Raw genomic sequence first — 27,379 nt, 5'->3', positions numbered from 1 at the left:
TTGTCATCAAAAGGGTGACTGAAACACTGTAGGAGATCATGCTTAAAGGTACATTTATGGTGTTAGAACAGCGTCCATCATTTCTTTGCAAGTTACACGTGATTGTGATCAACAAAGCTGCGCGCTTTAAGTTTTCTGACGACTCGAGTGAGTTCTGCAACAATTTTGAGGTAAATGTGTTGGAACAAGAGAAAAACAAACAGGTTTTAGGTTGAGCTTGATGGGTTTTAATGAGGGGTGTGCAGTGAGGTGGGAAGAGGGTAAAAAGTGATGAAGTCAGGCATTGTCCTGGGGCTGCTGCTAGTCCAGGAGTAAGAATAAACATTATCTTGTCAGACAAGCTAACTCTTTGTCATTGTTTGACACCCATTTATACCTTTCTGTATGTTGGCATATTCAGTCGTGTTCTTTTTTTTTTCCACTTCTTTGTTCAGGTGAAGTACTGGGCTTTGAAAATCTGGTGTTCAGCATATTTGAATTTGTTCATGCCTTGTTGGAAAACAACAAATTTAAGAGCACAGTGAAGAAGGCTTTGCCAGAGCTGATCTATTACATCCTCCTTTACATGCAGATCACAGAGGAGCAGGTGAGCATGTTTGTCTTGTGTAGGAAGCAAATGAAGTGAGAGATTAAAACAGCTGATGTCCTAGGGAGACTTTCGGTGTGTGAAAGCTGCTGTAATCTAATGGGCTGTTCTGTCACTTTGCTGTGCTGGGAGTTAGGGCGGTAGCATCCACATGTTCCTAAAGGGTGTAACGTGGACAGCAGGTCACAGAACCATAGAATGGTTTGGGCTGGAAGGGACCTTCGAAGATCGTGGAGTCCAACTCCCCTTGCCATGGGCAGGGACACCTTCCTCTAGACCCGTCCAGCCTGGCCGTGAACACTTTCAGTGATGGAGCAGCTTCTCTGGGAAACATATTCCAGTGTCTCAGCACCCTCACAGTAAAGAATTTCTTCCACATATCTAATCTAAATATACCCTCTTTCAATTTAAACCTGTTGCCCCTTGTCCTGTCGTGACAGGCCCTGGTAAAAAGTCTCCAGCTTTCTTATAAGCCCCCTTTATATATGGAAAGGCTGTGATGAGGTCTCCCCAGAGCCTTCTGTTCTCCAGGCTGAAGAACCCCAGCTCTTTCAAGCTTTCTTCCTTCATTCCTACGTGAAGTAGTATGCTGTGAAAATGAGGATTATCACGCTGAAAGGGATAGCCTGGTTTCTGTGCTAGGAGTGTGAAATAATTTGTACTGAAAGTCTGCATGGCTCCTGGCCTCCCAAGCCTGCCAGCCATCGTCTCTTTGTTTCGGTAGGCATGTATAAAAACAGGCACTCTGTTAAAGATTTCATCTGCTTCTCCATTCCTCAGCTATAGATAAAGCTGCGTAGCGCTGATTCCAGGTCAGTCATTAGTTCTGTCAAATTCTAATCTCCAATGAAGAGCAGAAGAGCCCAGAACAGAATGGGTCTCCTCTTTTCAAAGGTTTCTCCAATAGAGTATAAGAAAAATCAGTTGAAGGTGATGACTTCTTATGGCAGAGAAAAATTCTGAATGTAGTTTTGCAAAACCGAGATTACTGGGAACAGAAAAGCTCCCTTTTACCCTTGGTGTTCTGAATTGTCGTTCACTCTGTCCTTCTTGTCTCCTTTCTGCTTCAGATAAAAGTTTGGACTGCAAATCCGCAACAGTTTGTGGAGGATGAAGATGATGATACTTTTTCCTATACAGTGAGGATTGCTGCCCAGGATCTGTTGCTGGTATGAAATGTGTTCCACATTTAGCTGCAACCGAAATAATAACAAACAACAAACCTAGCGTTGTGGAGGGCATTTGGAGAAAAGGCCAACTTTTAGCAGTCTATACAAATAAGTATTATCATTTCCTTCTGCACAGGCTGTGGCTGCTGATTTCCAGAATGAGAGTGCAACTGCTTTGGCTGCAGCGGCTACAAGACATTTACAAGAAGCTGAGCAGGCTAAAAACAACGGTGCTGAGCACTGGTAAGGAGATGGGGCAGCAGGGAATGACACCGATACCAATATCAAGCTCTTTTGCAGCATTGGGTGCAGCACAATTTAATCACTTTTTTTTCATGGCATTGCTGCTGATGGACAAGGATTAAATTTGCAAAGTCTTGAGTAGAAGCAGAAGGAAATAGAACTGTTCTTGAGCCAGATGATGACGTTTTCGTCTGGGATGCTTTCAGCGATTCCTAGCCGAAGCTAGCTGTCCCCAGGCCCCCTCCCTCCGGACCCTGGCTACTCCTTGAAACGTCTCGTTGGAAATGATAATTAGTTATACACAACCTGGAGAGAAATCAGCAATACTTTCTCCTTGTGTTTGGTTAGTTGAGCTCAAAATTGCAGGCATATCTTTCCTTTTTTTAACTTGATGTAAAGAAGAGAGATGGGTGCTGTATGCAGACGTGTTCAGTTTTAGAACTTCAAAGCTGCGTTTTTGTTACTTGGGGTAGGAGAAAAAAACTCAATTGCAAGAGTACCTGGTTGCTGTTCCATAACTATTCCCTCTTGCTTTTACAGTGCATTAGTTCAGCATTTGTGTTTGTTTTGAATACAGTGACTCTGTTTAATGAGCAGCAGCTGAACATCAGAGAAATCAGATACTGAGTCCCTGCCTGCTTTAATTGTGATAAGTTTTAAAGCTTCTCGGATAAAACCAAGGAGAAGTGGTATTTCCCATAACCCTATTTCATCATCATTAACAAAATGTAGTTCAAAAATAGACATTTTTTTAAACCTTTAATGTGCTGGGTATCGCAGTGCTTCTGCACATAGAATAATCAAGCAAGGCACAGCTGGAGTTGTAAACCTTCATGGAAAAGTCTCATTTCTTTTTTTATTATGTGAACAAAGTCGGTTCAAGAAGTAACAATTATTCAACCGGTATTTTAGAAAGTGATTGACAGGGCTGCCTATACTTGATGAGTTTCCAAGCCCTCAGCTTGCAGAGTTTTACAAATGTTCATTTCTTCCAGGGCCTTTTTAAATTCTCAGCTTTGGGATCAAGAAAGTAGTTATGGTAGCTTGGACCAAAAAATTGTAATGACTTCACTTCAGAACTTTTATTTATTTATTGAGATGATGGTCATGGAAAAACCTAAGCGCATCTGAATGCTTTTGCAGGTGGAAAATACATGAAGCTTGTATGCTGGCCCTGGGCTCTGTGAAGTCTATCATTACAGACAGTGTGAAGAATGGTAGAATACATTTTGATATGCACGGCTTCCTGACAAACGTGGTGCTTGCAGACCTCAACCTTTCAGGTACGTTGGACCTCGCCATTACTCAGAGTAACTGCTGTGTGCCAGAGCTCGGACATCTCCTACAAACAGAGGTGTCTGATGAATCAGGTGGTGGTGTGAGATGCAGTTGTGCACATTGTGCATCTGAAAGGGCCTGGGTCTCGTGAGCTCACACGTGCTAGGGCGTCTAATACGAATCCTTCAAATGCAGGACACTGTGCTTTCAGTTGAAACTTGCTGTTGGCTGGATGCTTGGGCCTGTAGGGCTGGGAGATGGAAGCACAGGATCACAGAATGTCAGGGGTTGGAAGGGACCTCAAAAGATCACCTAGTCCAGCCCCCCTGCCAGAGCAGGACCACCTAGAGCAGGTCACACAGGAACGTGTCCAGGCAGGTTTTGAATGTCTCCAGAGAAGGAGACCCCACCGCCTCTCTGGGCAGCCTGTGCCAGGGCTCTGCCACCCTCACAGGGAAAAAGTTTCTCCTTATGTTCATGTGGAACCTCCTGTGCTCCAGCTTGCAGCCGTTGTCCCTTGTCCTGTCACTGGCCATCACCGAGCAGAGCCCGGCTCCATCCTCCTGACACTCGCCCTTTACGTATTTATAACCATTGATGAGGTCACCCCTCAGTCTCCTCTTCTCCAAGCTAAGGAGACCCAGCTCCCTCAGCCTTTCACCATAAGGGAGATGTTCCACCCCTTCATCCCCTTTGTGGCTCTGCGCTGGACTCTTTCCAGCAAGGTCCCCGTCCTTCCCGAACTGAGGGGCCCAGAACTGGACACACTATTCCAGATGGGGTCTCACCAGGGCAGAGCAGAGGGGGAGGGGAACCTCTCTCGACCTGTTCTATTGTCTTGTATCTGTTTCTGGGAAAGACCCCAGCAGCGTTTAACAGGCCTGAGTTGTGCAGCACCATAGCATCCCGTCTGCTGTACGCTGCGGCTGCCGCTAGTCGTAGCACATGAATTCAAACATTAGTCCTGCCTGAGTGGGATCATGTTATTGGGAACTCTGCCGGCTTCTGCTTTCTGTTATCTGCATCAGTGTGCAAGAAAGTCAGAGGAGTTGTGGAAAGTGAGACCTCAAAAGTCCTTGCAAATAATTAAAATTTGAGAAGTTTAAGGCAATATGAGCATTATTAGTGAATCCACATGAAGCTGTGTCAGTGCAGAGAAAACAAATTGCTGGATGCTTTTGTGAAAGACATGTTTAAGCCTATTACATTCTTTTTTGAATTAAGAAATAGTGGCCATGTATGTGAAAACCCAACCTTTGCTATTTACTTATATTTACACGCATTTACATATGTGAGATTGGGTTTTAAATGAGCTATTGGGCTCTAGAAGGAGCTCCTGGAGTCAGTATATAGATAGTTCTCAGAGGATATCCGTTTAATGCTCAGTAATGGTCATAAGACAAAGAAATCTTGCGTCTTATAATACTTGCTCAGAAAACAAAGCTTTTCTCTTGCTGTACATCTTGCGTGGAGTTTTTTATGTCCTCATCTTAGAATTAATACTTGCAGGAGTATAAATAATGGCAGTAAAGATGCTGAGAAATAGAGAGCATCATCTGTTTGAGGATAGCCTAAATAGATAAGGATACTTTTAGCCTGAAAAGGCAGAAGAGTTAAATGTGATAAAGATACATCATACCTTGATAAGCGTAAACAGGTGAGTAGATCCTGAGTATTCACTGTTCCGCTGGTGCTGTTGAACATGATGTTCTGTAATTGCAAGATGAGGGCTGGAAGCTAGAACAGTAATCTGTAAAAGATTCCGTGTGTACGTGCTCTGTTTCTCTAATTCTTTTCCCTGAGCTGCTGCTAGTTGCTGTTTTTGGGGACAGAATGTTGAGCTAGATGAACAGGAATTACTGAAAAAGCCTTCATTCTCTTCCTCTACTTTTGTTCGGGTGATCAGTAAAGCATGGATTGCTGTATTGATGAACAAAGTCAAGCGTAACTAGTTGGGGGAAGAAGATGTTTTTTAAACAAATGAGAAATTATTCTTTGAAATAACTAAGAAAATAAACTGGATTCTGCCTATGAACAAAAATGATTTGTATGCCTGCATACTTGTCTTCTGTATCACACCTTACCGTTTTCCTACTGGGATGACAAGATTTTGGATAATGGGTAGAAGCAGCTGTAATTTTTAAACTCATAAAACCACTGGGGTATCTTGTTTTGCTGCAGTGTCTCCTTTTCTCCTGGGTCGTGCTCTGTGGGCTGCCAGCCGTTTCACAGTGGCAATGTCCCCAGAACTAATCCAGCAGTTCCTGCAAGCTACTGTCAGCGGTCTGCACGAGACCCAGCCTCCTTCTGTCCGAATCTCTGCCGTCAGAGCCATCTGGGGGTGAGTAAACCCTAAGGTATTCCAAAGCCTCAGGGACAGGTGATATAAATTACACTTATAAAACTGGCATGTTAAAATTCTGATAACACTTCTGTATGGGCTGTGGAAGTATTTGCTTTGAATGAAATAGATGTCAGCTTAAAAAGTGTAAGGAAGCAGGTTGAAAATAGAATAACTCTAATGAGGAATATTGAAGTTGAGATTCAAGGTTGGCCGCAATAAAGTGTGATCACGGATACAGTCCCAAGGAGAAGCAGAACTATATAGCAACAAAAAGCATAAAGATGAAACCGTGGTTGCTCCTGCTTAGTCACAAAGGTGGCTGAATGACCTAATACAGGCTTGTGGAGCGAATCACAGCCACAAGGAATGTTTGGTTCTTTTTTTTTTTTTTTTTTTTTTGTAAAGAAGTTGGAAGAAGGAAGATGGGCTGTATCGGTTCTAAAGTGAAAAATAAACAAAACCCAAAAAGACAAACAACCACAAAAAAACTTACAAACCCCTACTCTTCCCCACTCTCTGTCCCCAAAAAACCACCTTGTCTTCTATTTGCACTGAAATGTTAATGAATAAGTCAAGGCAGAGATTTATAACTTAGTTATTCCTGAAATTGTTTTATCATTCCCTGACTCGCTTGTAGAACACGGTAATTAAACGCTTTGTAAGCAGTGAGTGTCTGGGACTACTTCTTTCCTCAAGGTTTACTTTCTCCATCGATGGGCAGTTCTTGAGAGAACAGTTACTAAGAGGTGCTTGTCTCAACTCTGCTTCTGTGGGATGAGAAGGAAAGATAACTGAGCTGTTGAGAGATCAAGGAATGGTAGACTGAAGGGGAAGAGTCCTAGGGGAGTGAACTTAAGGAATAAGAATGGGTGGAGTGAAATAACCCCTTGTGTCATCTAGAGTTGAATGTATAAATCACTTTAATATATTATGTATGTATTTTTGTATCACGAATTTCTTGTCTAGCTACTGTGACCAGCTGAAGATCTCTGAGAGCACCCATGTGTTGCAGCCTTTCCTTCCTAGCATTCTCGATGGACTGATCCACTTGGCAACTCAGTTCAGTTCGGAGGTCCTCAACCTTGTGATGGAGACGCTGTGCATTGTCTGTACTGTAGACCCAGCGTTCACAGCAAGTGTGGAGAACAAAATCTGCCCCTTCACGATTGCGATATTTCTGAAGTACAGTAATGGTATGCAGTCAAGTTCCGTTCTCAAAGTACAGTTGGGTTTGCTACTGAATCCAGGTGCTGAAAACTTAATAAATGGTATTAATTAATACCAATGTTACGGTAAAGGTAGAAGGGAAACTTGTTGCTTTGCCTATTCAAGATAGTGGTAGCAAAAGTTGAGATGTGTTTATTAGTGTGTTTTAGTAAATGGTGCTTTCTCTCTCCAGATCCAGTTGTTGCTTCTCTTGCCCAAGATATCTTTAAGGAGCTAGCTCAGATAGAAGCCTGCCAGGGTCCAATGCAGATGAGGCTCATACCAACTCTTGTCAGCATCATGCAGGCCCCTGCTGACAAGATCCCAGCAGGGCTTTGTGCAGTAAGTGCTACAGTGGTACGTGGTCTTACCTGGAGATGATGCCCTGTTCTTTAACAGATAGGATGGCTGGTCTGCAAGGAGTAGCAAGGCGGCTTTTAAACTGCTTTGGATCAATGACTTTGGTCATCAGCAGAGATTTCTTTGTGGAGAGGAGGCAAACTGCAGGTGGGGTGATTCCAAAAGTCAGCTTTAAACTGCTCCTCTGGCCTTTTTCCAGGCTCAACAGCATATCCCTAGTCACTTGGCTTTGACATAGCCATCTTTTACCAGTAACAGTCTCCTCTTTTGGGTGGAATGTTCTCCAGCAGGCCACACAACTATTCCTTTCACTTTCTAAGGCTTTTTCTAATTTATTTGTCACATATGTATAAATTGCTGGAGATAAATTACATAGGTTTGTCCTTTCTGTAAAAAGTCCCTTTATAAAAGATTAAGCATTGACTGTGTAGAATGATTGTACAGAAGTAGACCCATGAATGTCTTTATCAATATGCCCATAATCTGCCTATCAATTGGTATGGCAGAACAGTCACTTATGGGTAATTAAGATACATTTAAATCAATATAAACAAAATGGAACAAGTCAGCTAGAACAGTTCTCTGGCTGTACTGATTAGCATGCATCAGGGTACCATGAAACTGTTTGCCAGATTTAGGTGCTTTACAGTGCTTTAATGTTTGAACTGCCTTGGGAACTTCTGCTGTGTCAAATACAGTGATGTTTGGGTGCACAACTCCAAGTCTCCTGATTTAAAACATACTCTAGGCGGTGCAGTCAGGATGTGATTGCAGTACTGGCACACATCCCTCCGGTTTCTGCCTTCAATACTTGCACCAGTGGTGAGTGATGCTGCCTCAGCGTGCTATGGCTGCTGCTGTAACAGTGCTTTTGCTTGGGTTTCCCTTTCAGACTTCGATTGATATCTTGACCACCGTGGTGAGGAATACAAAGCCTCCTCTGTCCCAGCTCCTGATCTGCCAGGCATTCCCTGCAGTGGCTCAGTGCAGCTTGAACACAGATGACAACGCTACTATGCAGGTACGGCTGGGGGAGTGGTAAGGGTTGGGAGGCTACGCCAGTCCGAGAGCGGTGGCCAAGAGGGGCAGGTGACAGAGCCTTTAAGGGAGCCCAGGCTTTTCTTGCCGATAGCTGTGTCAGCGCCTCCTCAGGAGTCTCTGCCACCTCCAGGTTACCATAAAAATACTGCTGTTCAAGGGCCTGCAGTGACTTTAACTGATCATTCCTTGATTTGGAGGACTGAAGTGAGTGAAGCAGCAGCTTTACTTATTTTCTATTTTAAGGCTCTGGAGCATGTTAAAAAAAAAAATCAAAACCCAAATGGAAAAAAAAACCAACCAAACAACGAAAACTTACTGCTTTTCTTCCCCTGTAATAACTTCCATCACACCTAGGAATGGCAGAGGCTGTCTTCAGGAACAGGCTCAGGCATAGAGAAGCAAAAGACCTCCTGTGTAGAAGACCTCCTAGACCACCTCCTTATAGCAGTTTTCTCCTGTGCTTATTTAGGTGGGAAGGGGAGGGTAGACTTCTTTTTGACTGAGACAGGTATGGGATAGAGGGAGAGCAGAGACTGGTCTCAAAACAGCAGTAGTGCCTGAGCTGTGCTTGTTGCCACGCTTTGCTATTACCTGACGACGTCGTTAGAGTATTTAAGCAAGAAAGGAAAAGCATCAGAGCCTAAATGTGCAGGGTGCCTTTTCATTCCAGCTACTAGCTGGCATATAAATAATAAAGCTGGTTTCATTCCTTACATAAGGAGTTTCATAGTGCCAGCTACCCTTTCCCATGTGAATACAGACCAAAGAAATGGCTTTCCCTAAACAACATACCAGTAAGAATGGGTTGGAGGCCAGCAAGAAGAGTTTGGAGACCAGCATCCTGGTTGCTCTGCTGGATTTTTGTGTTAAGAAGAATTCAGAAAGATTGCAGCTTGACTGCTGGGTTGGGTTTTGTTCATGCTACTCTTTGCTGTCTTCATCTCCCACTTTTTAGAATCTCTTGGAGTTTCTCTGGGTAACAAGACTGGCACAAAACTGCAGCTGCTTCAGGTTGTCTTTGTATTTACTAGATGATCTTCTTGAGCCCTGCCTGGGCAGTGAAGAGTTTTGTACTTGATAATGAACTGAAGCCTGTAGAAAATGTTTTTAAATTTAGGCACTCATTTTACTGCACATTAGAGAGCTTGGATCTTTTACAGCTGCTACCGGTTTGCCCATTGTTTTCATCTTGGTTAAGGGTCTTTTTGGGGTCATGAAAGGAGAGGTGTTCCTATGCTTTTCCGCTCCCTTACCTAGAAATTCTTAACACAATCATTTTCTTGTTCAGAATGGCGGCGAGTGTCTGCGTGCCTACGTCTCGGTGGCGCTGGAGCAAATTGCGCAGTGGCACGATGAGCAAGGCCACAATGGACTGTGGTACGTGATGCAGGTGGTGAGCCAGCTTCTAGATCCGAGGACCTCCGAATTCACCGCTGCCTTCGTGGGCAGGCTGGTCTCCACTTTAATTTCGAAAGCAGGAAGTGAGCTGGGAGAGAATCTGGACCAGATCCTGAGAGCTATCCTGAGCAAAATGCAGCAAGCAGAGACGCTCAGTGTAATGCAGGTGAGCAGGTTGGGCACCCAGGAGACTAAGTAGAGGTGTCAGGAAAAGAAATTGTCATCATTTTTTTAAATTGTGTGCCTGATTATTTACAGCTAGTGCAAGTGGAGGGTCTATGTATCGTCCTGAAGTAGTCAGGAAGATGCCTGCTTTGCTTGTACAGAGTTGTGCAGCTTTAATGCACCTTAAATAGTCCCTCGTGGCCTCGTGCTTGCAAGCAGTGAACCTTCAGAGGGGACAGGAGCTGCTGAAGTAGGGATGCTATGGCAAAGGCAGCACATGTTTTGGGGTGGTTTTGTGCTGTATTCGAAGGACAAATGCCTGGGAGCTGAGACAAGGTGAACTTTTGGTGGCTGGGAGGTGTAGTTGGCCTGCATCAGGTGAGAGGCCAGAGAGCATCGTGATCTCTTCTAGCCTTGACCTACTTCTAGTGACACAGTTTTATGAAATTATTTTGTCCCAGTAGTCTTCATTCTCTCTCCTGGCTTTCTTGTCCTGCCCTTAATGTAGAACATTTAGTAACGGCTGCCCTGGTTCCTCAGCAGCAGCTGGGGGAAGGCATTTTGCTGGCACGGTTGAGCAAGGCCCCACCTTTGCCCTCAGTGCAGCACTCGGCTGAGGCTCGCTCTGCTCTAACCCTTCTGTCTTGTGTATTTCACTCATTTTTGTATGTGCGTTTTTCAAGCCAGCACATGGTGAAGCAAGAAGGCCATGCAGATGTCACCACAGATTTAATCTTAAAATCTTGATGTTTTTCCCCTCAGATACACTGTTGATTCATAACCATTCAGAACGGCTCTCACTGCCTATTTTTGGATTTAAAAGATCCAGAAGTTTAAATCTGAAGCAGTCACATGAAGCCCCTGTAACCAGGGGAAGAGAAACGAACCTTTCACAGTGCTGAATCTCTTCCCTGTGTTAGCCTGAAAGATGGGCCTCTGGAGGCAGGCAGCTTTTCCCCAAGGAGGCCTACAGAGATGCTGTCAGACTTGGAGATGTGACGTATGAATTCTACCCCTGGTCTTTAGGAGTCACCGTAAAACTACATCTTATAAAAAACCCACCTTTCTAAAACTTGCAATTCTTTCCCGAAAACGTGTGTTCAAAGTGCACTCAGGACTGGAAAAGTGCTGCTGAATTGTGACATGATGATGTGGGAGAAGGGTGGTCCTGTGGTGGAGGTGATGATGGGAAATCCCTGGGGTGAAAGGGGAAGAGAATATGGGATCTGGCTTTGGACCAGTAACTTCTGTTCCTTAACTTGATGATGAGACATGTTTCTGTTAGATATGCATAGATTTAGAGCTCTGTGTGTAGAGCCACGTGTACAGCTTCTGGTCCGTTGAGCAGACTGGGGCACTTGCAGCATCTGAGTGTTGCCATGTGATATTTTTGCTAGTCAAAAGTCGGCTGCAACCTCTGACATGTTTTAAAATGCTTTTTAACCATTGCTTTAGGAAGGTTTGTTAGTTTGGTGCATGGATGTCAGTAAATTTATTCCTGCTTTGTGTTTTTTCATGTGGTTAAATACTGATGTTGACTGTAGTAGTTTATTGCCTGCTTTTGTAGCACACTGCCTTGCAGATGGTTGTACTTCCTCTTCCTCTTGGGGCTGGTAGGCACAGTCTCCGCTCCTACAGGGAACTCAGTTTCCTGAATATTTGATAAAACCGTTTCACCTATTAAATTATGTACAGCTAACATTTCCTTTCTCCTCCTGTAGTCCTTAATTATGGTGTTTGCTCACTTGGTTCACTCGCAACTGGAGCCACTTCTAGAGTTCCTGTGTAGTCTCCCCGGACCAACCGGCAAGCCTGCCCTGGAGTTTGTCATGGCCGAGTGGATGAGCCGGCAGCACCTCTTCTACGGGCAGTATGAAGGCAAAGTCAGGTGGGATGTGCCATAAGCGTTGATGTCGGCTGACTGCTCACCCAGTTAAATGCACTGAGGGTGAGGGAACGGGGAGCTGCTTCAGGCTTGGGTTGGTGTGTGCCAGTGTTGGACAGAACTGATTTTCTCCTGCGCTGTCAGTGCAGCTCGGGAGAGCTGTGGTAGTTGGGGCAGTATCTGATCTTCCTCCGAGTGCTCCTCTTGCTGCTTGGTGTTTCTGTACTGGGTGTCCCAAGGGGGACAGGGGTGTCTCTTGCAAGCACAGGAGTGCTTTTGAGATTGAGCTTCTGTGATGGGATGAGAACAGCTTCTGGACATGACACTGCCTTTGTAGGATGCTTTAGAGTTTCAGGCCATTGTAGAGGGTTTCCTGAGACAATCTGGTGATTTCTTGTTGATTTTATGATCTCTTAAAAGCCAATAAAGAAAGCAGATGAAACTGTTTTCTCTCCCTTTTGATGCAGGAGAACATTTGTGTTGGGGTGGAGGCTGAGTACTATATTCCAAAGCATGAAATGCTCTGTATTAATTTACATTTTGCTGCAGCTGCTGTCTTTGATTTTTGTGGAAGTGGGAAGCCTAACAGATGGCTCTTAGGGGTCTCACCAACTGTTAACTCACTTCTTAGTATGTGTTGGTATGTTATTGTTAAAGGACAGTCAAATAGCCTATGAAATAAATAATAAGAAAAAAACATATTTAAAATGGAAGTTTATGAACGATCGTGCAGAACGAGGCAGTCTGATTTGGGGATCTGTCGCTGGTTTTGGTCACACTCGGTCTGTTTCATCCCTAAGAGCAGTGGTTTATCCCTGTTTTGACAGAGCAGCGTTGTCTACAGGATCCCCTGAGAGTGCTTATGGCCACAGGGAAAAGCTAAGGCTGACGCAGACGGGAGTATGAGGTTAAACTTTGTTGTTCAGTGCTGTCTCCGTATTGTCTAAGATTAGAGCTGTTTGTGTGCAGATGACTTGGCAGGGCACCAGACTATATTAAACACTTTGGTTTGGGTTATTTACAGTGATGCTTATGGTGCCTTAGAAAAGGCTGGGTGTTTTCTGTGTACTGAAGAAAAGCAATGCCTGCCTAGAGGACCCTCTTGCAGAGAGTTAGTAAAAGGAACGTGGAGATAGCTGACACCTTCTGTGTGCATCGGTCCCCGTCCCTGTGAGTGGCAGGTTGAAGAAGTGGCTGTTTGCTCCTGACTTGCATGATGAAAGGATGGAAAACTTTGGGCAGCTCGGGGGTGGCATGTAAGATCTGGGTCCAAACCAGCAGCATGAGAACTCAGAGCCTTAGTGTGGGAGAGAAAGAGGGTGTGAAGTGAAAGCACGAAAAGAACAAGTTCCATGGAGCTCTGAAACTTCAGTTTGAGACTTGTGTAGCCAGGAGAGAGGTTTAAGAGGCATAATTTGGTGGCCTTTACCTGTAGTTAAAGTCATCCTCAGCATGGCTTGGAAACAGCCTGGAACTGGAGAAGGTTTGAAAGTGTTGAATAGAAATCTGAGCAGCAGAGATGGAAAGAACACGTGAAGGTACTGAAGGGGCAAACTAGAAGGTTGAGCGTAGCAGAGCTGTGAAGGACCAGAAGTGAAAAAGAGCTTTGAGACTGGAGAAGAGTAGAAGAGGTGTTCATGGCTGCAGATCAACCAAATTACTACTTTCTTGCCACTTAATTCCATCTTCATCATCACGTGATGCTTCAGGAGCGTGTTTAACCCCGTGGCCCTTCTGAACTGAAGAATCTTCAGTGTCTGGATGCGCTGTTTGATGCGGTGTTTGGTAGTGTTTAATCCAAAGCTTTCTGAGTTTCCAGCTTGCTGTGCAGGTCAGGAGATGAGTCAAGTTTTGAATGCTGACGTAAAGCAGGAGAAATTGGAAAATTCTGTAATGCTGGTTCTTGGCAAAAGTGTAGAAAAAAGGGCATCTAGAGTGTCTGCTCTGGAGATGGGTTCCCTATTAACAGCTCACTGTGAAAACCAGACAGTCTAGGGAAATTCTGATCTGTCATTTTCCTCTTCCCTGCTCCCCAGCTCTGTGGCATTGTGTAAACTCCTTCAGTACGGCATCAACACAGATGACAAGCGACTTCAGGACATTAGGGTAAAGGGAGAAGAAATATTTAATATGGATGAGGGAATACGGACACGGTCAAAGTCGGCCAAAAGTAAGTAAATAATTTTGCTGATTTTAACAGGGTTTTTTCCTGTTAGCTATGAAAGGCCTTAAAACAGATCTTGCAGATCACACAAAGCTGTGGGAGGTACTTCCTGCAGAAGGTGCACGTTGTTTTTAGAGTGTACTTAACGTATCCATTATTTGCCTTAATTCTGCCAAAGGCTGGTTTGGAAGACTCCCGATGTCTCTGTTTTAGTTGAAATGGATGAGGTGATTATGGGATAGGAAGTTATTCACTGCTATTTTGCGTCATCGTGTTCCATCTAATGAGATAGGATTTGATAATTTCATGATGCCTGGTAGCTTCTCTGAGAGGAAAGTGTTTTTAGCGAACGCAGAGATATAAAAAAAAAAAAAAGGTATTTTTTTCAATGAGACACTTTCACAAATATCAGCAATGATTTCAGCAAGTTAGAGATAGCTTTTAGGGAGAGCTTGGCCAGTCTCCTGCATAAGACTTGCCTTGTTTTTAATTGGCCGGACCCAAAATCTTTAATTGGAGGTTACTGCCTAGAGATTCATAGATGAAATCAGAGAGAGCACTGGGCAGTGAGCCCTGAGCCCCAGAGGGAGGACACTGGGGAGCCGCTGTCCTCAGCCATCAGTCAAAACCTTGGTTCTGCAGCGTGCTAGAGCTCGTGCGTGACCAGTTGTGGACAGGACGTGAGGGCCGTACGGATCCATCGAGGCTCTCGGTGCTCCTCGAGCCTTCAGCTGTCGTAGGCTCAGGGGATTTGCAGTGATGGGGCAGCACTCAGTAAAGGACTAAGGTGAGAACTAGGGAGATAAACAGGGGAAAGCACTAGGAGCGTAAAAGGTAAGTAGTGGTCACAAAGCACTTGCTACCTTATGTCTTGGTTTGAAAGACAGGTGTCTGGGGAGGAAGGCAGGAGCCTCCCTTGAAATGGAAAGTGCAACCCCCTTCCCTCCAAATTATTATAATTTGAAATTAACGGGCCTTCAGGGAAAGATATGGGGAATAGGAATAACAGTTCTTTACTTATATATATATATATATATAAAACACAAGGCAGGGAAAAACAAACAACCCCCTGGTTTACACTGACAGAGTCAGGAATACAACCTGACACCCTGTTAGGGGGGCAGTAGCAGTCCGATAAGGTGCTGGCTGCCGTCCTCCTGAAGCGATGGGTGTAGTTCTGTGGAAGCAGCGATCAGGTAAAAGGGTCTGGTCTTCCTCCGAAGGTCCAGTGGTAGGTAGGTAGCTCTTGTCCTCTGGAACTCCAGTGGGGGGAAAAGCTCCACTGGGAATCCAGTGGAAGAAGGCTGCTAGGGTGTTCCAGATCTCAGTTTTTATTTGGCATGGACTGCTTGGCTCCTTCCCCCCGGGCGGAGCATCTCACCATGGGATGGGGAGTCGTGAGGCAGTTCCTTGATGGGCCATGAACAGGAGATAGCCCAGGAGCGAGTGATCGATGGGTCAGGCGATAAGGCCTTGTTGTGCCCATGGACAGGAGATAGTCCAGAGGGGGGAGGCAGGGAGCACCGCCCCGCCTGGCCTCAACAGCTCCTGAAGATGGTAATAGAATACTTTTTTTTTCCTTTTGGCACATTTTACACTGTAACCTAGGACACCTTATTATTCTTTGCTTTAATGAACCAGACCAACAAATTCAGATACTGTTTAGTCAGGCAGGTAATTGCCAGCGTTTGAGTTGAACTAAGAGTAATGCTGATACCAATAAGAGTTAAAACCAGTGCTCCCAGTTTCTTTGTTTGATAGGATCTTTACTTCTGAAATTAAGGACAAAACCACCATCTAGCTATCCCTATGGAATCCTTGAGCACTGGTGAGGAAAAGTTGGAGCTTACGGTGTCTCAGAAAGGCTAGAGCCGTGTGTGGGAGTGCTGCACTGCTCGTGCTTGAAAGCATTGCTAGGTGTGTAAATATACTTCAGAGAAGAACGCTTCATGAAGTCATCTGTAGCTATGATTTCATTGAGTAAACTCACAAATTCATTCAGCTGTGAAGATTTTAACCATACCTTCTCTTCATTCAAAATAGGCAAGATTTGATACTGCAGTTCAGATCTTTGGAAATCTGGCTGTGAAGGTATACGGAAAGAACGTTTGGGGGTTTTATATCAGTTCTTCTTTTTCTTCTTTCTTATGTCAGTACGTTTTGCTTCCCAGCCTAGAAGTTTTGCTTGTATGTGAGCATTTTAAATGTATGGTAAAATTAAAACAAGCAAAGAAACCACCACAACAAAAAAAGGCCTGGTTTTTAACAACTTTTAATTAAAAGCAGTGTAAATCTGTGTTTTTCTTCTCTTACAGATCCTGAACGCTGGACAAACATTCCTTTGTTAGTAAAAATCTTAAAATTAATAATAAATGAACTCTCTAATGCAATGGAGGCAAATGCATCTAGACAGACAACTGCAGATTGGAGCCAAGGTAAAATACTGGGTTTGCTTTTTCCCTTTGCATGGCTTAAATCTACTTTGTAATCTCTTCAGAAGCATTTATAGTAATAAGAAACTCACAATAATAAATAGTATACCTGTAATTATAAAGGCTTAAATAGTGATCTAGAGGATAAGATCAGTCAGTGTTGTGCATTTTTATACCTGAAAATTATTTTGGGCCAGTTTGGAAGGTGGGATATGACTGTATGCCAATAAAATGATCCTTTCTTGCTCTCTCTGGTTTGCCTTTCTTCCTCCCTACTTCAAGCATCCATTCTCGCTGCTGCTTTGTGCGTAGCTCCAGTTCTTGAGTCGCTCATCCCAAAAGGACAGTAAAGGTTGCAGGTGGTTCCCTTCATCCAGCTACACAAGCAGGGATGTTTGCCTGAAAGCCACAGTCCCCTGTAGAGTGATCAACAGGCCGGACCTCTTGGATTTTGATTATTTCTATAATTTTTTTTTTTCCTAAACAGATGATTCGAATGATATGTGGGAAGATCAGGAAGAAGATGAGGATGAAGATGAAGGTTTAGCAGGACAGTTCTTATCAGATATTCTTTCCACAAACAAGTATGGTAAGTAGCAGCTTTAAGTGCTTACTCAAAGCGAAAATAGAGTAGATGACATCCTAGCCAAATTTTTCTTTCCTTGACAGCAGCTCGACAGAGGCTGCAGGCAAGGGGAAGGAAATCCTACACTGGGATTTTGAATAAGGACCTTTTTCTGTCAGAGGGGGACATGTGTTTGAGTAACACGGTGATTAAATAACTCCATTTTTCACCTGAGAGTTCAAACGCTGCGTAGGCTTCGCATTGCTGGGAGGTTCATGCGGGTATTTCTTCTAAAGAGAAAATTGTTGCTCAAAGACGTAGACGTGACCTTGGAGTGACAGTGTCGTAGAAGTGGATGAGCTTGTTTGGGGGGTGAGCTTGAGAAATAGTTGCTGCATGAAGAAGATGGAGCAGGTATATCATCTCCTTTCCTCTGCTCTCCACTTTGCGTATAGTCTTAGAAGGGGGAACCTGACAGGCAAGTACAATGAGGGAGGCTGCTTACGTCAGCACTGAGTTGGGACTGTGTCACCCTGGTGTAAGGTTAAGGCGTAAGATAATAGTGCACGTAACTAACCAACCTGCTTGTCTAGTAGCCCGTGTGTGCTCATCTCACCTGCGTGTCCCCTGCTGACCCATCCTGTTCTGGGGTTTAGTATTTTCTAACCATGTGAACTTCAGGAACAAATATTCTGGATACAATTTTTTTTTTTTTTTACCCAGCAGTGCTGAAACTATTTATTTTTGGATCCTTGGCTTTCGACAATAGTCTAGTAGAGTACTTCCTGAGGTATTTTGCTCTGTTTGATGTTAAAACCTGCTGATTTGCCTCTGACAGATGAGGATTACTACGAAGATGATGAAGAGGACGATCCAGATGCATTAAAGGACCCTCTTTACCAAATAGATCTCCAGGTGATGCTCTAGAATGAGTTGGGGTGGTTTTTAAATCAGATTCGTATCTTTCTTTATAAACTTACGTTTTTGTATGTTGTACTTTAACAAAACTGTAAAATGCTGGAAACCCCAGTTACCGATGGCTGTCCCGAGGGTGCTTTGGAAAGTGCTGAGTACCCCAAGGATGCCTGGAGCTGTTTTTCCTTATCGGGTCAATAGCTATAACTTGGAAATGTGAATGAACAAAACTTTTTGAACAGGCAGAGATGAGACTTTTCTACCCATGAGCTTCACAGCTATTTGCTGACGTCAGGAGTAGATTGGAAACTGAACGTGACAGTATTTCGTACTCCACTTGGAGATGGTCCCATCCAGTCAGTCCCTGTATGATACTTTGCTCCTGCCTTTTACCACCACCCGGCAGCCGTTTATTGGCCCTTCCCCTCTGCTGCCACCCTTCCTGTCTGTTCCCTGCCATCCCTTTGTCTTACTGGGTGCATGTGGAGCTTTATCTTTTGATACATGAAAGGAACGGAACTTCCAAAGCGACGTGATGCTGACTGCCTCTTTCTGTCTTCCTTTCAGGCCTATCTCACTGACTTCCTCTGTCAGTTTGCGCAGCAGCCCTGCTATGCAATGTTTTCAGACCATCTCAATGAGAATGAAAAGCGAGTGTTACAGGCCATTGGTATCTAAACCCACCCGAGAGACCACACCAATCATATCTGAACAATTTTTTTTTTTGGCTTATTCCACGTTTTATGATTAAACATAAAACATTTTCCAGTGTCTGCCTGCTTGTTACAGGTGGATGACGGCTTCGTTGCGATGTATCGAGCCTCATCTTAACACGAATCTGCTAAGGGAAGGAATACTAAGAAAGCAGCAAGGACAGAAGTCAGTAGAGCTTTGCACATTGGTCTCACCATGGGAGCACTTTCATTTTCCACAGTAACTTTCCAGGAGGTTCTTAAAGATAAAAAAGATGTGTCCTTAATATTTTTAAAAGCAAACTGTCTCTACCTGTGAGTTTCCCTCAGCACAGTTGGACAGAGAAAGGAATTGGGTCACTTACAGATTGCTTGGATGTATCTTGAGAAATTGGAAGGTTGTTCCTCTTCGCGCTTGCATAACACATACAGGGTAAATATCTTGGTCTTACAGCGTGACTTCTTTTTATAGAACTACAGACTCTTATCAGAGATGCCTGAATGGTGTGGAACCTGTTCACAGGTGTTTGGATGGGAAGCTGAGACAATAAAACCGAGTGCATATCTTCTTTCCTGTTGTGGATGGGGCTTCGTTGCTCACATCTGCTGTCCAGCCTCATGGGAGCAGGTCTTTACTAATGCTTTTGTGTGCACATGCTCAAAGGAAGCTACCACTTAAATTTCTGTTCCTGTGGCGTGTGGCTACTAAAGACTTTGGTTTTATGGAACACGAGGAGCCACAATTTTTAGGGGAAAAAAAACCTGATTGTATTTAACATATTTGCTCCATGACAGCCACTCTGAACTACTTTGCTTCCTTCACACTCCTGTGTGTATTTTTATAGAGTGGTAAAATAACATTTGCAAACCAAGTTACCCGTAAGAACAGCGTGATGTATCTCACAACACCTCTCTGCCTTTGGTTTCCCCTCGGGGAAAATGAAAATAAAACTATTAAAATGTACATTGGTATCCTTCTTATAAAACAGATTGAAAAGGAACTTGCACTTGTTTCCTGAAGTCACTTTTTAAAGACGTATTTCTGCTTGGGAAACTTTCTGTGTGTGCAGCCCAGAGGATGTTAGGGTATTTCACAGGAGTCATCTGGACAGAAAGGGAGTCCTGTAATGGATACATCTTCTTCTGCTTCAAAGAAAAGGCTGACCCATTATAGAGTTTCCTTTCTTAAGAAAGGTACTTGCTGTTCCTTTGTGGAATAATATGTTTCGAAGTTGTATCTAAAAACCTCCAAAAAGCTGGAGTAACTCTGTATCTTACTGGTCTATTGGAGTATAGCTTTTCACTTTTTTACCGGGAGGTGATAAAAAATTAACTTTCTAGCAGACAAAGGTGGCACAATTTGTTTAGCATGTGTGGGAGAAATGGTAAAACCCCCTGAATTCTGAAGCAGACCTCGCTCCCCTCTCCCACCCCAGCCCCTCACCTTGTGCCTGAGAATGGGCAGAACTAGGGGGGAATCCCCGCCGTTCACTGCAGACTGATCTGAACTATCCTTGGGTTCTCAGTGGTTTTGTATGAATAGCTCTGTGAGAAGCAGAAGCTGAAGCCTGATCTCTGTGTGTGTGTGTGTCTGATGAGGTATAAGCTCTGATCAAAAGTTTCTGTGCAGTTGTGTCACGGTATCTTTCTTCCCTGTGGATTCTCTGGTGTGTAAGAACATCTAATTAAACTTGGTGCTGTGATATTCCCTTCAGTGGGAACATCGTGGTTCCATCTTCTACCTAGACATGATTTTTTATATATATTTTTTAAAGTCTATTAGGAATTTTGTTTTGAGGCATTTGTCTCTCACCTTTCACTGGAAAGGGCCAACAAGTTAAACTAAACAGTGCAGTCTCTTGAGGAAACCCAACTAGAAGGTGGCTGCAGTGGTGTCTCCTGATAGCTGTACAGGAAAGATCAAGTGAGTGTCTTCAGAGCAAGCAGTGCCAGCCCTGGGAAGAGGTAGGACCATCTTTTTCCTGCCCCATGCGTTGGCAGCTCAAAACCAGTCGTCCATTCTTGGAGGTAAGTGAATACCAAACATCTGGAAGCATCTGGGTGAGTTTTAGGGTGTCAGCAGTAATCGAAGCGTGTTCAGGTCTGGTTAGCCAGGGCTCGTGGGGAGGTGCTGGTGGGGTTTGTGTGCTTTCTGGCGGGAGCTGACTGCTGCGTGCCTTAGTGGTGCTTGCTTAGGTAAGTCGGATGGTGGATTTAAACCAGACCAGGAAAAATGAGACCAACCTAGCACTGCTGATCCTGTTCCTCATCCTGCACTGAGAAATCCAAGGATTTCTTGGCAATTGCAAGGTCCAAAAAGTAGATGGGCCAGTGTCTTGTAGCATTCCTGTTGGAGCCCATCAGCGTGTTGGTTAGAAAGTGCTGTGATTTGCAGGGATCAGTGGTTTTTTCCAGGAGTGCAGCTGGTTTGAAGGGAAAGACTGGGGAATAAGTGGCTTTTAGGAACTAGTGCTGTGCACTCTCCCACCTGCAGCATCCGCTCGGGTGCAGCCTGACTTGGCCGGGCACAATGCTGCTGCACAGGAGCTGGAGCCTGGGACCTGGAGCTGCTTCTGTCCCGTCTGTGCGTGGTGGGCACTGGCACACCATGGGTGTTCAGCAGCTCTATTGCAAGCAACCTCATGCTGTGCAGGATGCTTTTTGCCAAGAAATACCATGACTCAAGCTTCCCCTAGAAAGAAGCCAAATAGGATGTGAGTGTGACAGTGTGCAAGGGGAGGTGGTTTGAAGGACCTCTGTGTGGTCCTAGGGGTGCTCACACTGACGCCGCTCCTTTGCTGTTCTGCTTTCCCGCTGTCCTTCTTCCTAACAAAGTTCTGACTGCTCCATGATGTGTCTTTAAACAGGAATTGTGTCTGCTGGAGGGGTGTCAGCTTTGCTGAAACAACTCTGCAGTAACAAGGTGATTGCTTGGGCTGAAAAAGGCTGGACTGTGCGATGATGGGTCTGGGCGCAAGGTGCAGAGCACCCCTCTTATGTGTTGTCTGCTGTTTAGAAGAAATTAAACTAATAGTCCTGAAGGTTACTAGCGCCCCAATAGGAAACACAAGCTCCCTCTTCACCTGCAGTGAGTGAAGCCGAAGGGGGGGAGGCAGGCTACCGCACCGCCCTGGGCACAAGCCATTGCTGCTGTCGGTGCCTGGCACGTGCAAGTCCTGCTCCCAGCTCCTCCGACGGGAGGAGCGATCGTGTTTTGCACACCGGCTGTGCTCTCGCTGGAATAGCACGAAGCTCCCCCAGCCGCAGACTGGGATGTCTCTGGTGAGCGGCTTCGCTGGGGCTCTGCAACGGGACTTCGTGCCTATTCCCAAGTGTTGGTCTTCGTTTGGGTTTTTGTATTAACGAATAAACTCTCTTACCGTATAACCCCGCCTGGTTGCTGAGTCTTTACGGAGGCAGCCCCGCTGCTGCCTCGGTCCCGACGGGGGCCCTGCCCCGCACCGCTGCGGCCGGGCGCGGGTCTCGAACGCGCGTCCTTCCGCTTCGCAGCGCCGCCGGGGGCGGCGGCGGCGGCGGCGCCCGCCCCTCGGAGCGGTGCATGCTGGGGGCCGCCGGCCGGGGGCAGCCGGGAGCCGCGGCGAGGAGCCGCCCGCCGGGAGCCGCGGCCGCGGGGCGCGCCGGGAGCCGTAGTCCGGCGGTGAGCGGCAGCCGCGGTCCGGCGGGCGGCCCCGCGGTTGCTGGGGGCTGGCGCGGGCCATGGCGGCGGCCGGAGCCCCGGCGGGCGGCGCGGGGCGCTCGAAGGTGGCGCCGAGCGTGGACTTCGACCACAGCTGCTCGGACAGCGTCGAGTACCTCACCCTCAACTTCGGGCCCTTCGAGACGGTGCACCGGTGGCGCCGCCTCCCGCCCTGCGACGAGTTCGTGGGGGCCCGGTGAGCGGGGAACGGCAGGCGGGGCGGGGGGCGCGGCGGGTGTCCCGGGGGCTGCTGACCGCCGCTCTCTGCCGCCCGCAGGCGCAGCAAGCACACCGTGGTGGCCTACCGGGACGCCATCTACGTCTTCGGCGGGGACAACGGGTGAGGCCACGGCGGGCACGTGGGGAGAGGGCGGGAACGCGGGGAGCGAGCGCCGAGGGGAGCAGGCCCGGGCCTGGGGGGGGGGGGGCGAGGGGCCAGGCCTGAGGGGAGCGGGGCTGCCCCCCGCCGGCGCCGCGGCCCGGCTCAGCCGCCTCTGCCGTTCCTCCCCGCAGGAAGACGATGCTGAACGACCTGCTGCGCTTCGACGTGAAGGACTGCTCGTGGTGCAGGTGGGTGCGCGGCTCTCCTGACTCGGGCCCTCCTGGCCCGCGGGGGCGGCTGACGGGGCTGGTGGACGCCTCTTCTTCCTCAGCACCTCGGGCCCAGGGGTGGGGGTTGGAGGCTCTACCAGAGCATCGCCCCCCACCCGAGTGCTCTCACAGCGGACCTTTGCCGGCCCGTTGTGTGGCTGAGGTGTCAGGGAGGTTAGTGAGTGTCCCCGCACAGCCCTGGCCTGCGGGGGGATGCTGGGCAGCGCAGCGATGGACGGACGGGGAGCCGTGGTTGAGTGCTGAAAGGGTGCGCGGGCAGAGGGGCTGGTCTGCTGCAGCCCCCCAGGGCAGGAAAGGGGCTAAGGGGGGGCTCACAGATGTCTTTGCTTTGCTCCTTTGCTCTAGACTGTGGTGTCTTACCTGTGCCTCGCCTGCTGTCTCTGCCAAACAGATTTCAGGAGCATCCTGTTTGTAACCTTTTACACTTGCAGTGCTGAGTCTGTCGTAACATCTGAGACAGTATAATTAAGAAACCAAAACTAGTGAAAACGCTCAGGAACATAAGGAACAAGAATAACTTTTTAGCAATTGTTTCTTTTTTTGAATCTGCACAGTAGCTCTGAGTGCCTGAAGCATGGCAAGGGTGTTTGATTGCTGCTGTTCTAAATGTTGTGCAGGGCTTTTACCACGGGGACCCCGCCAGCACCGCGGTATCACCACTCAGCTGTGGTCTACGGGAGCAGCATGTTTGTGTTTGGTAAGACAGCGGCAGATTACGGTTGTGCGTGCTTGGAACGATAAATATGCTGGTGGTGGTGTTTTGAAGAAGGAATGAGATATTTTTAGGAAGCGTCAACAGATCTTACTCAGCAGCAAACCCAGTATTTTTCATGGCTGACTGTGATTTCAACTTCAGCTTGGAAATACTTTTGCTGTTTTGTCCAAAGTAGAGAAGACTTGAAACTCATTACCATAGTGTTTCTTTAGGCGTAGGAGTGGAGGAGGAGTCTCCCAGCTGGAGTAGTCCATTAGCCGAACACCTTCTCTCTGTGCGATCTAAACTGACGTTTTTTCTAATATAATGACTAGAAGCGTGCGTGCTCTACTGCGTTTGAGTCTCATGGAACTGTTGTTGCCCAGGTGGCTACACTGGAGATATTTATTCCAATTCCAACCTGAAGAATAAAAATGATCTCTTTGAATATAAGTTTGCAACTGGACAATGGACAGAGTGGAAGACAGAAGGAAGGTAAGGAGCTGGCACCATTACCCCACTCTTCTAGGGAACATGAGCATCACTCAGCAGACATTTAAAATGGCACTGTTAGAATTAGTTACAGTGCTGACGTTAAGGCTGCAGGACAATTTCTACTCTACTTTCTTGATTACAGTTTTCTGAAAACTACCTTTTGTTCTGAAGGAGGTTTTCTGCGAGGCCTCCTTTCCAGAGTGTGCTATATTTGACCAAAATCCATTCTTCACGTTTCATTTCTGTGACAGAAGGGATGGGAGCAAAGGAAATTTTTTCTTTTGAATTGTTTCTTTTTCAAGGATAGCGTGAAATTTGTTGATTCCTCATAGTTTCAATTTGTTTTATCAGAAACCAATTTGAAGCTTATTTGTAGTTAAATCTACACATTCTTTTCTGATCAAAGTTGGGCTTCCTTGGAGCACTCTGGAATGCACGCACTTGTTTGAAGCGCCGTAAGGTGATGTGTGTTCACACCAGTAAATTCAGAAGCAGACAAATGGGTTGATGATACATGTTTGGATCTGTTGAACACAGGTTCCTGAGATTCAGCTTTCCAAGGCAAAAATCAAAACCAGTTACACATTAGTTCTTAAACCTGACTTTGTGCACGCTCAGGATGTTGTCCGTGACACTGATTTTGACCTGACTGCTTTGTGTTCACCGCCCCCGCGGGTGGGACATACTGTGTCCTTACCTGCAGTTCATGACGTGTTTGAAGTTCCTGAAATGCTGATTTTACTGGGGAGAGGGAAGGGAACATCTGTGATTGTGATTTGTAGAAAGGGACGAGGAGTGCACAATCCGTTCTTGAGTTACTGTTGCTCACCTCTGATGAGCATGTTATGTTTTAGAACATAGACCGTGTTAGTAATTTCTGGTTATTCTGACAACTTTGGGCATTTCTTGAGAATAATTCTGGTTTTACGAACTCAGACGTCCTTGTCTCTCCCCGCAGTTACAAGTGTGCTTTCTGCACCAGTGACCTCAGGCAAGCTGGCGTTGCACCTGCTGGCCTTGCGGCGTCACGGTTTTGTTCAGCACTTCTTGGCTGATTTAGTAAAAGCAACAAAGATTGGGGAAGAGAAATCGAATTATTTTGTGTTTTGAGGAGGTTTGACAAGCAATTTCTTGGCTTGAAGCCATTTTGTGTAGGAGGCTTTGTTCTTCCTACATGTGCGTTTTGGCAGATCCTTCTTACGGCACCTCTGCAGGTGATTTAAGAATTTTTGTCCTTAATTTTCCCAATTGCAGGTTGCCAGTTGCCAGGTCAGCTCACGGCGCAACAGTGTATAGTGACAAGCTGTGGATCTTTGCAGGCTACGATGGCAACGCGCGGTACGTGGTGGGATCGTTCTCTCCTTGGGTGCTTTTCTAACATCCCAGTCCCTCGCTTTTCACCTCTGTAGAGACGTTTTCATACACCAGCTGATTTAAACACATCACTGGAGCTTTGCAAAACCCAGCCTGTCGTTGAGCAGTACGGTTTTGCAATTCACCAGTTCATGTTCAACTAAGTGCGTGTTTAAAAGCTGAGAGTGGTGACTGAGAATGGCTGTGGCTGCATAGTTTGACAGCTTTCTTGGTTGTAAAGATGCTAAATGATCTTTGAAATTTGGCAAATGAGCATTTCTCAAAAGATACCCACCACAGGCCTCCTGATGTTGCTGGAGACTTGTAGAACAAAGCGTGGATTTTCTGTGAAGTCGTGTGACAGAACTAAGAACAACATGTCAGCTTTTTCTCTGAAAATACATGATATTATTTAGGTTGAAGGGAGGTGAGGTTTTGGATGGGAAGAGGCTGGAAACGAGTGGTACTGAGAAGTTAGGGAAAGTCTGGTGCCTTGTCCCAGCTGGCAGCTCTTCATGTTTGCTGTAGTCTATCAGGGCAGAATTGGTTCTGAACACGTGATTTTTTTCTGTCTTGATGAACTTCAGAAGTATTTTATGTTGAGGCACAGTATTTGCATCGTGAGAGCATCTAGGGATTGTCACAGACTAGGAGCTGCCTCAGTGTGCTGGGTTGCCTCCTCTTCCGAGGAGGATCTGCAGAAAAGTTACCAGCTCCTCAAAGTCTCCAGAAGAACCGCTGTTAACTGGAAAAACAGATGGGCTCTTTTCTTTATTTCTGGAGGAGGAATTGGAGAAAGATGCAGGACTCTGGAATCACTCAGTTCCAGCTTAGGAAGTTCCCCAAGGACCTTGGATAGCTGGAAGGAGGGATTGGGTGAGAGGAGCTGTCTAATTTATGTTAAATATGCCTAATCACATTAAAAAATGTCTTTCTGTGGAACATGAGCCTCCAGGCGGATTTGAACAAAGGAAGCATCTGCAGTTACTGTAACTTGTACTGGGAAGAGCGTAGTCAGATGTGCAGTAGTCAGTGGTGTGTCAGGTGACCCGCTTCGTCCTCCTTTATGTATTCAAGGTAGGATTCAGCCACATCAATAATTACTGTGGTCAGCCTCAGGGGTTAGCAGGGATAGTAGAAGAAGGCAGGGTAATAAGGACTTTTTTCTGTAAAAATCCTGAAGATTAAATAGCTCAAATCCTTAAGCTCCGGGCAGAATTGCTCTGTGTAACTGTTAAGTGTGGTATATTTGGTACTTGTGACCAGAAAGATGCCAAAACAAGCTGAGGTGGTGTATAAAATATCGGTATAGGACAGAGTTTATAGTAGTTTTTCCTGCTGGTGGGAGATTCTTCCTGTGCAGGAGAAGGAATGCTGTTAAAATAGGATCTCTGTCCTTTCAACTCCATAGCTGAAAATTACTGAAAACAAACTGTTTCAAATCAAACATTTTTTGTGTTATAATAGGTTAAATGATATGTGGACAATTGGCCTACAGGATAGAGAGCTCACATGCTGGGAAGAGGTAAGAAGCTTTAATTTCAACTAACACTTCGAGTTGTCTTTTTTGGTCTTCATACACAATTATTTAAAACTTCCTGTGCCGGACTGCACTGCTCTCTCTTCAGGATGTGTTTGTCACACAGGTGGAAAGAAAGAGTTCAACTTCGATTTTGTTTGTGTACTTGGAAAACCAAGTGCGTATGAAAGTGTGATTTTTCCTTGTGAATCTGTGAACACAGACTACCCGTGGTGGCTTTGCTGTGCCCCCTGTAAAAAAAAAAAGGGACTGCATTTCCCACTTTAACCACTGCGGTGAACTGGGAGTTTTACTGGCTGGCTATCAAGATCCGAGCCCTGATCCTTACAGTATCAGGGGCTTTAGAAATGTGGCCTCCCACCCTTTTTATCCACGGTGAAATTAGTCTGTGCAGACGTGTAAGCACAGCATTAGTTGATTACCTGTAGCCAGATTTACAGGGACTTGGTTGTCTGCACAGGGTGCTGCCATGTGGCCTGTCTGTCTCCGGCGCGTGGCGTGCTCCCGCAGCGTACTCGGCGCGCGTGGTTGTGCCCTGCAGTAAC

General features: G+C 45.9%; 2 protein-coding genes across 2 annotated transcripts in view; both read left to right on the top strand.

Annotated features, from left to right (window-relative positions):
- Positions 1-19,407, top strand: part of IPO9 (importin 9) — a 40,900-nt gene extending 21,493 nt beyond the window's left edge. The window contains exons 10-24 of the mRNA XM_086476403.1: positions 435-586; positions 1,657-1,755; positions 1,892-1,998; positions 3,142-3,281; positions 5,458-5,617; positions 6,587-6,813; positions 7,020-7,168; positions 8,079-8,207; positions 9,516-9,791; positions 11,512-11,678; positions 13,712-13,845; positions 16,155-16,274; positions 16,759-16,860; positions 17,675-17,751; positions 18,319-19,407. Coding sequence (XP_086332529.1) covers positions 435-586; positions 1,657-1,755; positions 1,892-1,998; positions 3,142-3,281; positions 5,458-5,617; positions 6,587-6,813; positions 7,020-7,168; positions 8,079-8,207; positions 9,516-9,791; positions 11,512-11,678; positions 13,712-13,845; positions 16,155-16,274; positions 16,759-16,860; positions 17,675-17,751; positions 18,319-18,429 — 2,150 coding nt within the window. The 3' untranslated portion in view covers positions 18,430-19,407. The remainder of the gene's footprint in view (positions 1-434; positions 587-1,656; positions 1,756-1,891; positions 1,999-3,141; positions 3,282-5,457; positions 5,618-6,586; positions 6,814-7,019; positions 7,169-8,078; positions 8,208-9,515; positions 9,792-11,511; positions 11,679-13,711; positions 13,846-16,154; positions 16,275-16,758; positions 16,861-17,674; positions 17,752-18,318) is intronic.
- A 2,753-nt stretch (positions 19,408-22,160) lies between these two features.
- Positions 22,161-27,379, top strand: part of LZTR1 (leucine zipper like post translational regulator 1) — a 35,227-nt gene continuing 30,008 nt past the window's right edge. Inside the window, exons 1-7 of the mRNA XM_086476420.1 lie at positions 22,161-22,336; positions 22,418-22,480; positions 22,654-22,710; positions 23,370-23,449; positions 23,833-23,941; positions 25,196-25,279; positions 26,762-26,819. Of these exons, the coding sequence (XP_086332546.1) occupies positions 22,161-22,336; positions 22,418-22,480; positions 22,654-22,710; positions 23,370-23,449; positions 23,833-23,941; positions 25,196-25,279; positions 26,762-26,819 (627 nt within the window). The remainder of the gene's footprint in view (positions 22,337-22,417; positions 22,481-22,653; positions 22,711-23,369; positions 23,450-23,832; positions 23,942-25,195; positions 25,280-26,761; positions 26,820-27,379) is intronic.

This window comes from Leptosomus discolor, chromosome 21, assembly GCF_034619465.1.
Source record: "Leptosomus discolor isolate bLepDis1 chromosome 21, bLepDis1.hap2, whole genome shotgun sequence".
Taxonomy (NCBI): Eukaryota; Metazoa; Chordata; class Aves; order Leptosomiformes; family Leptosomidae; genus Leptosomus; species Leptosomus discolor.
This window is presented reverse-complemented; position numbering and strand designations above follow the sequence as displayed.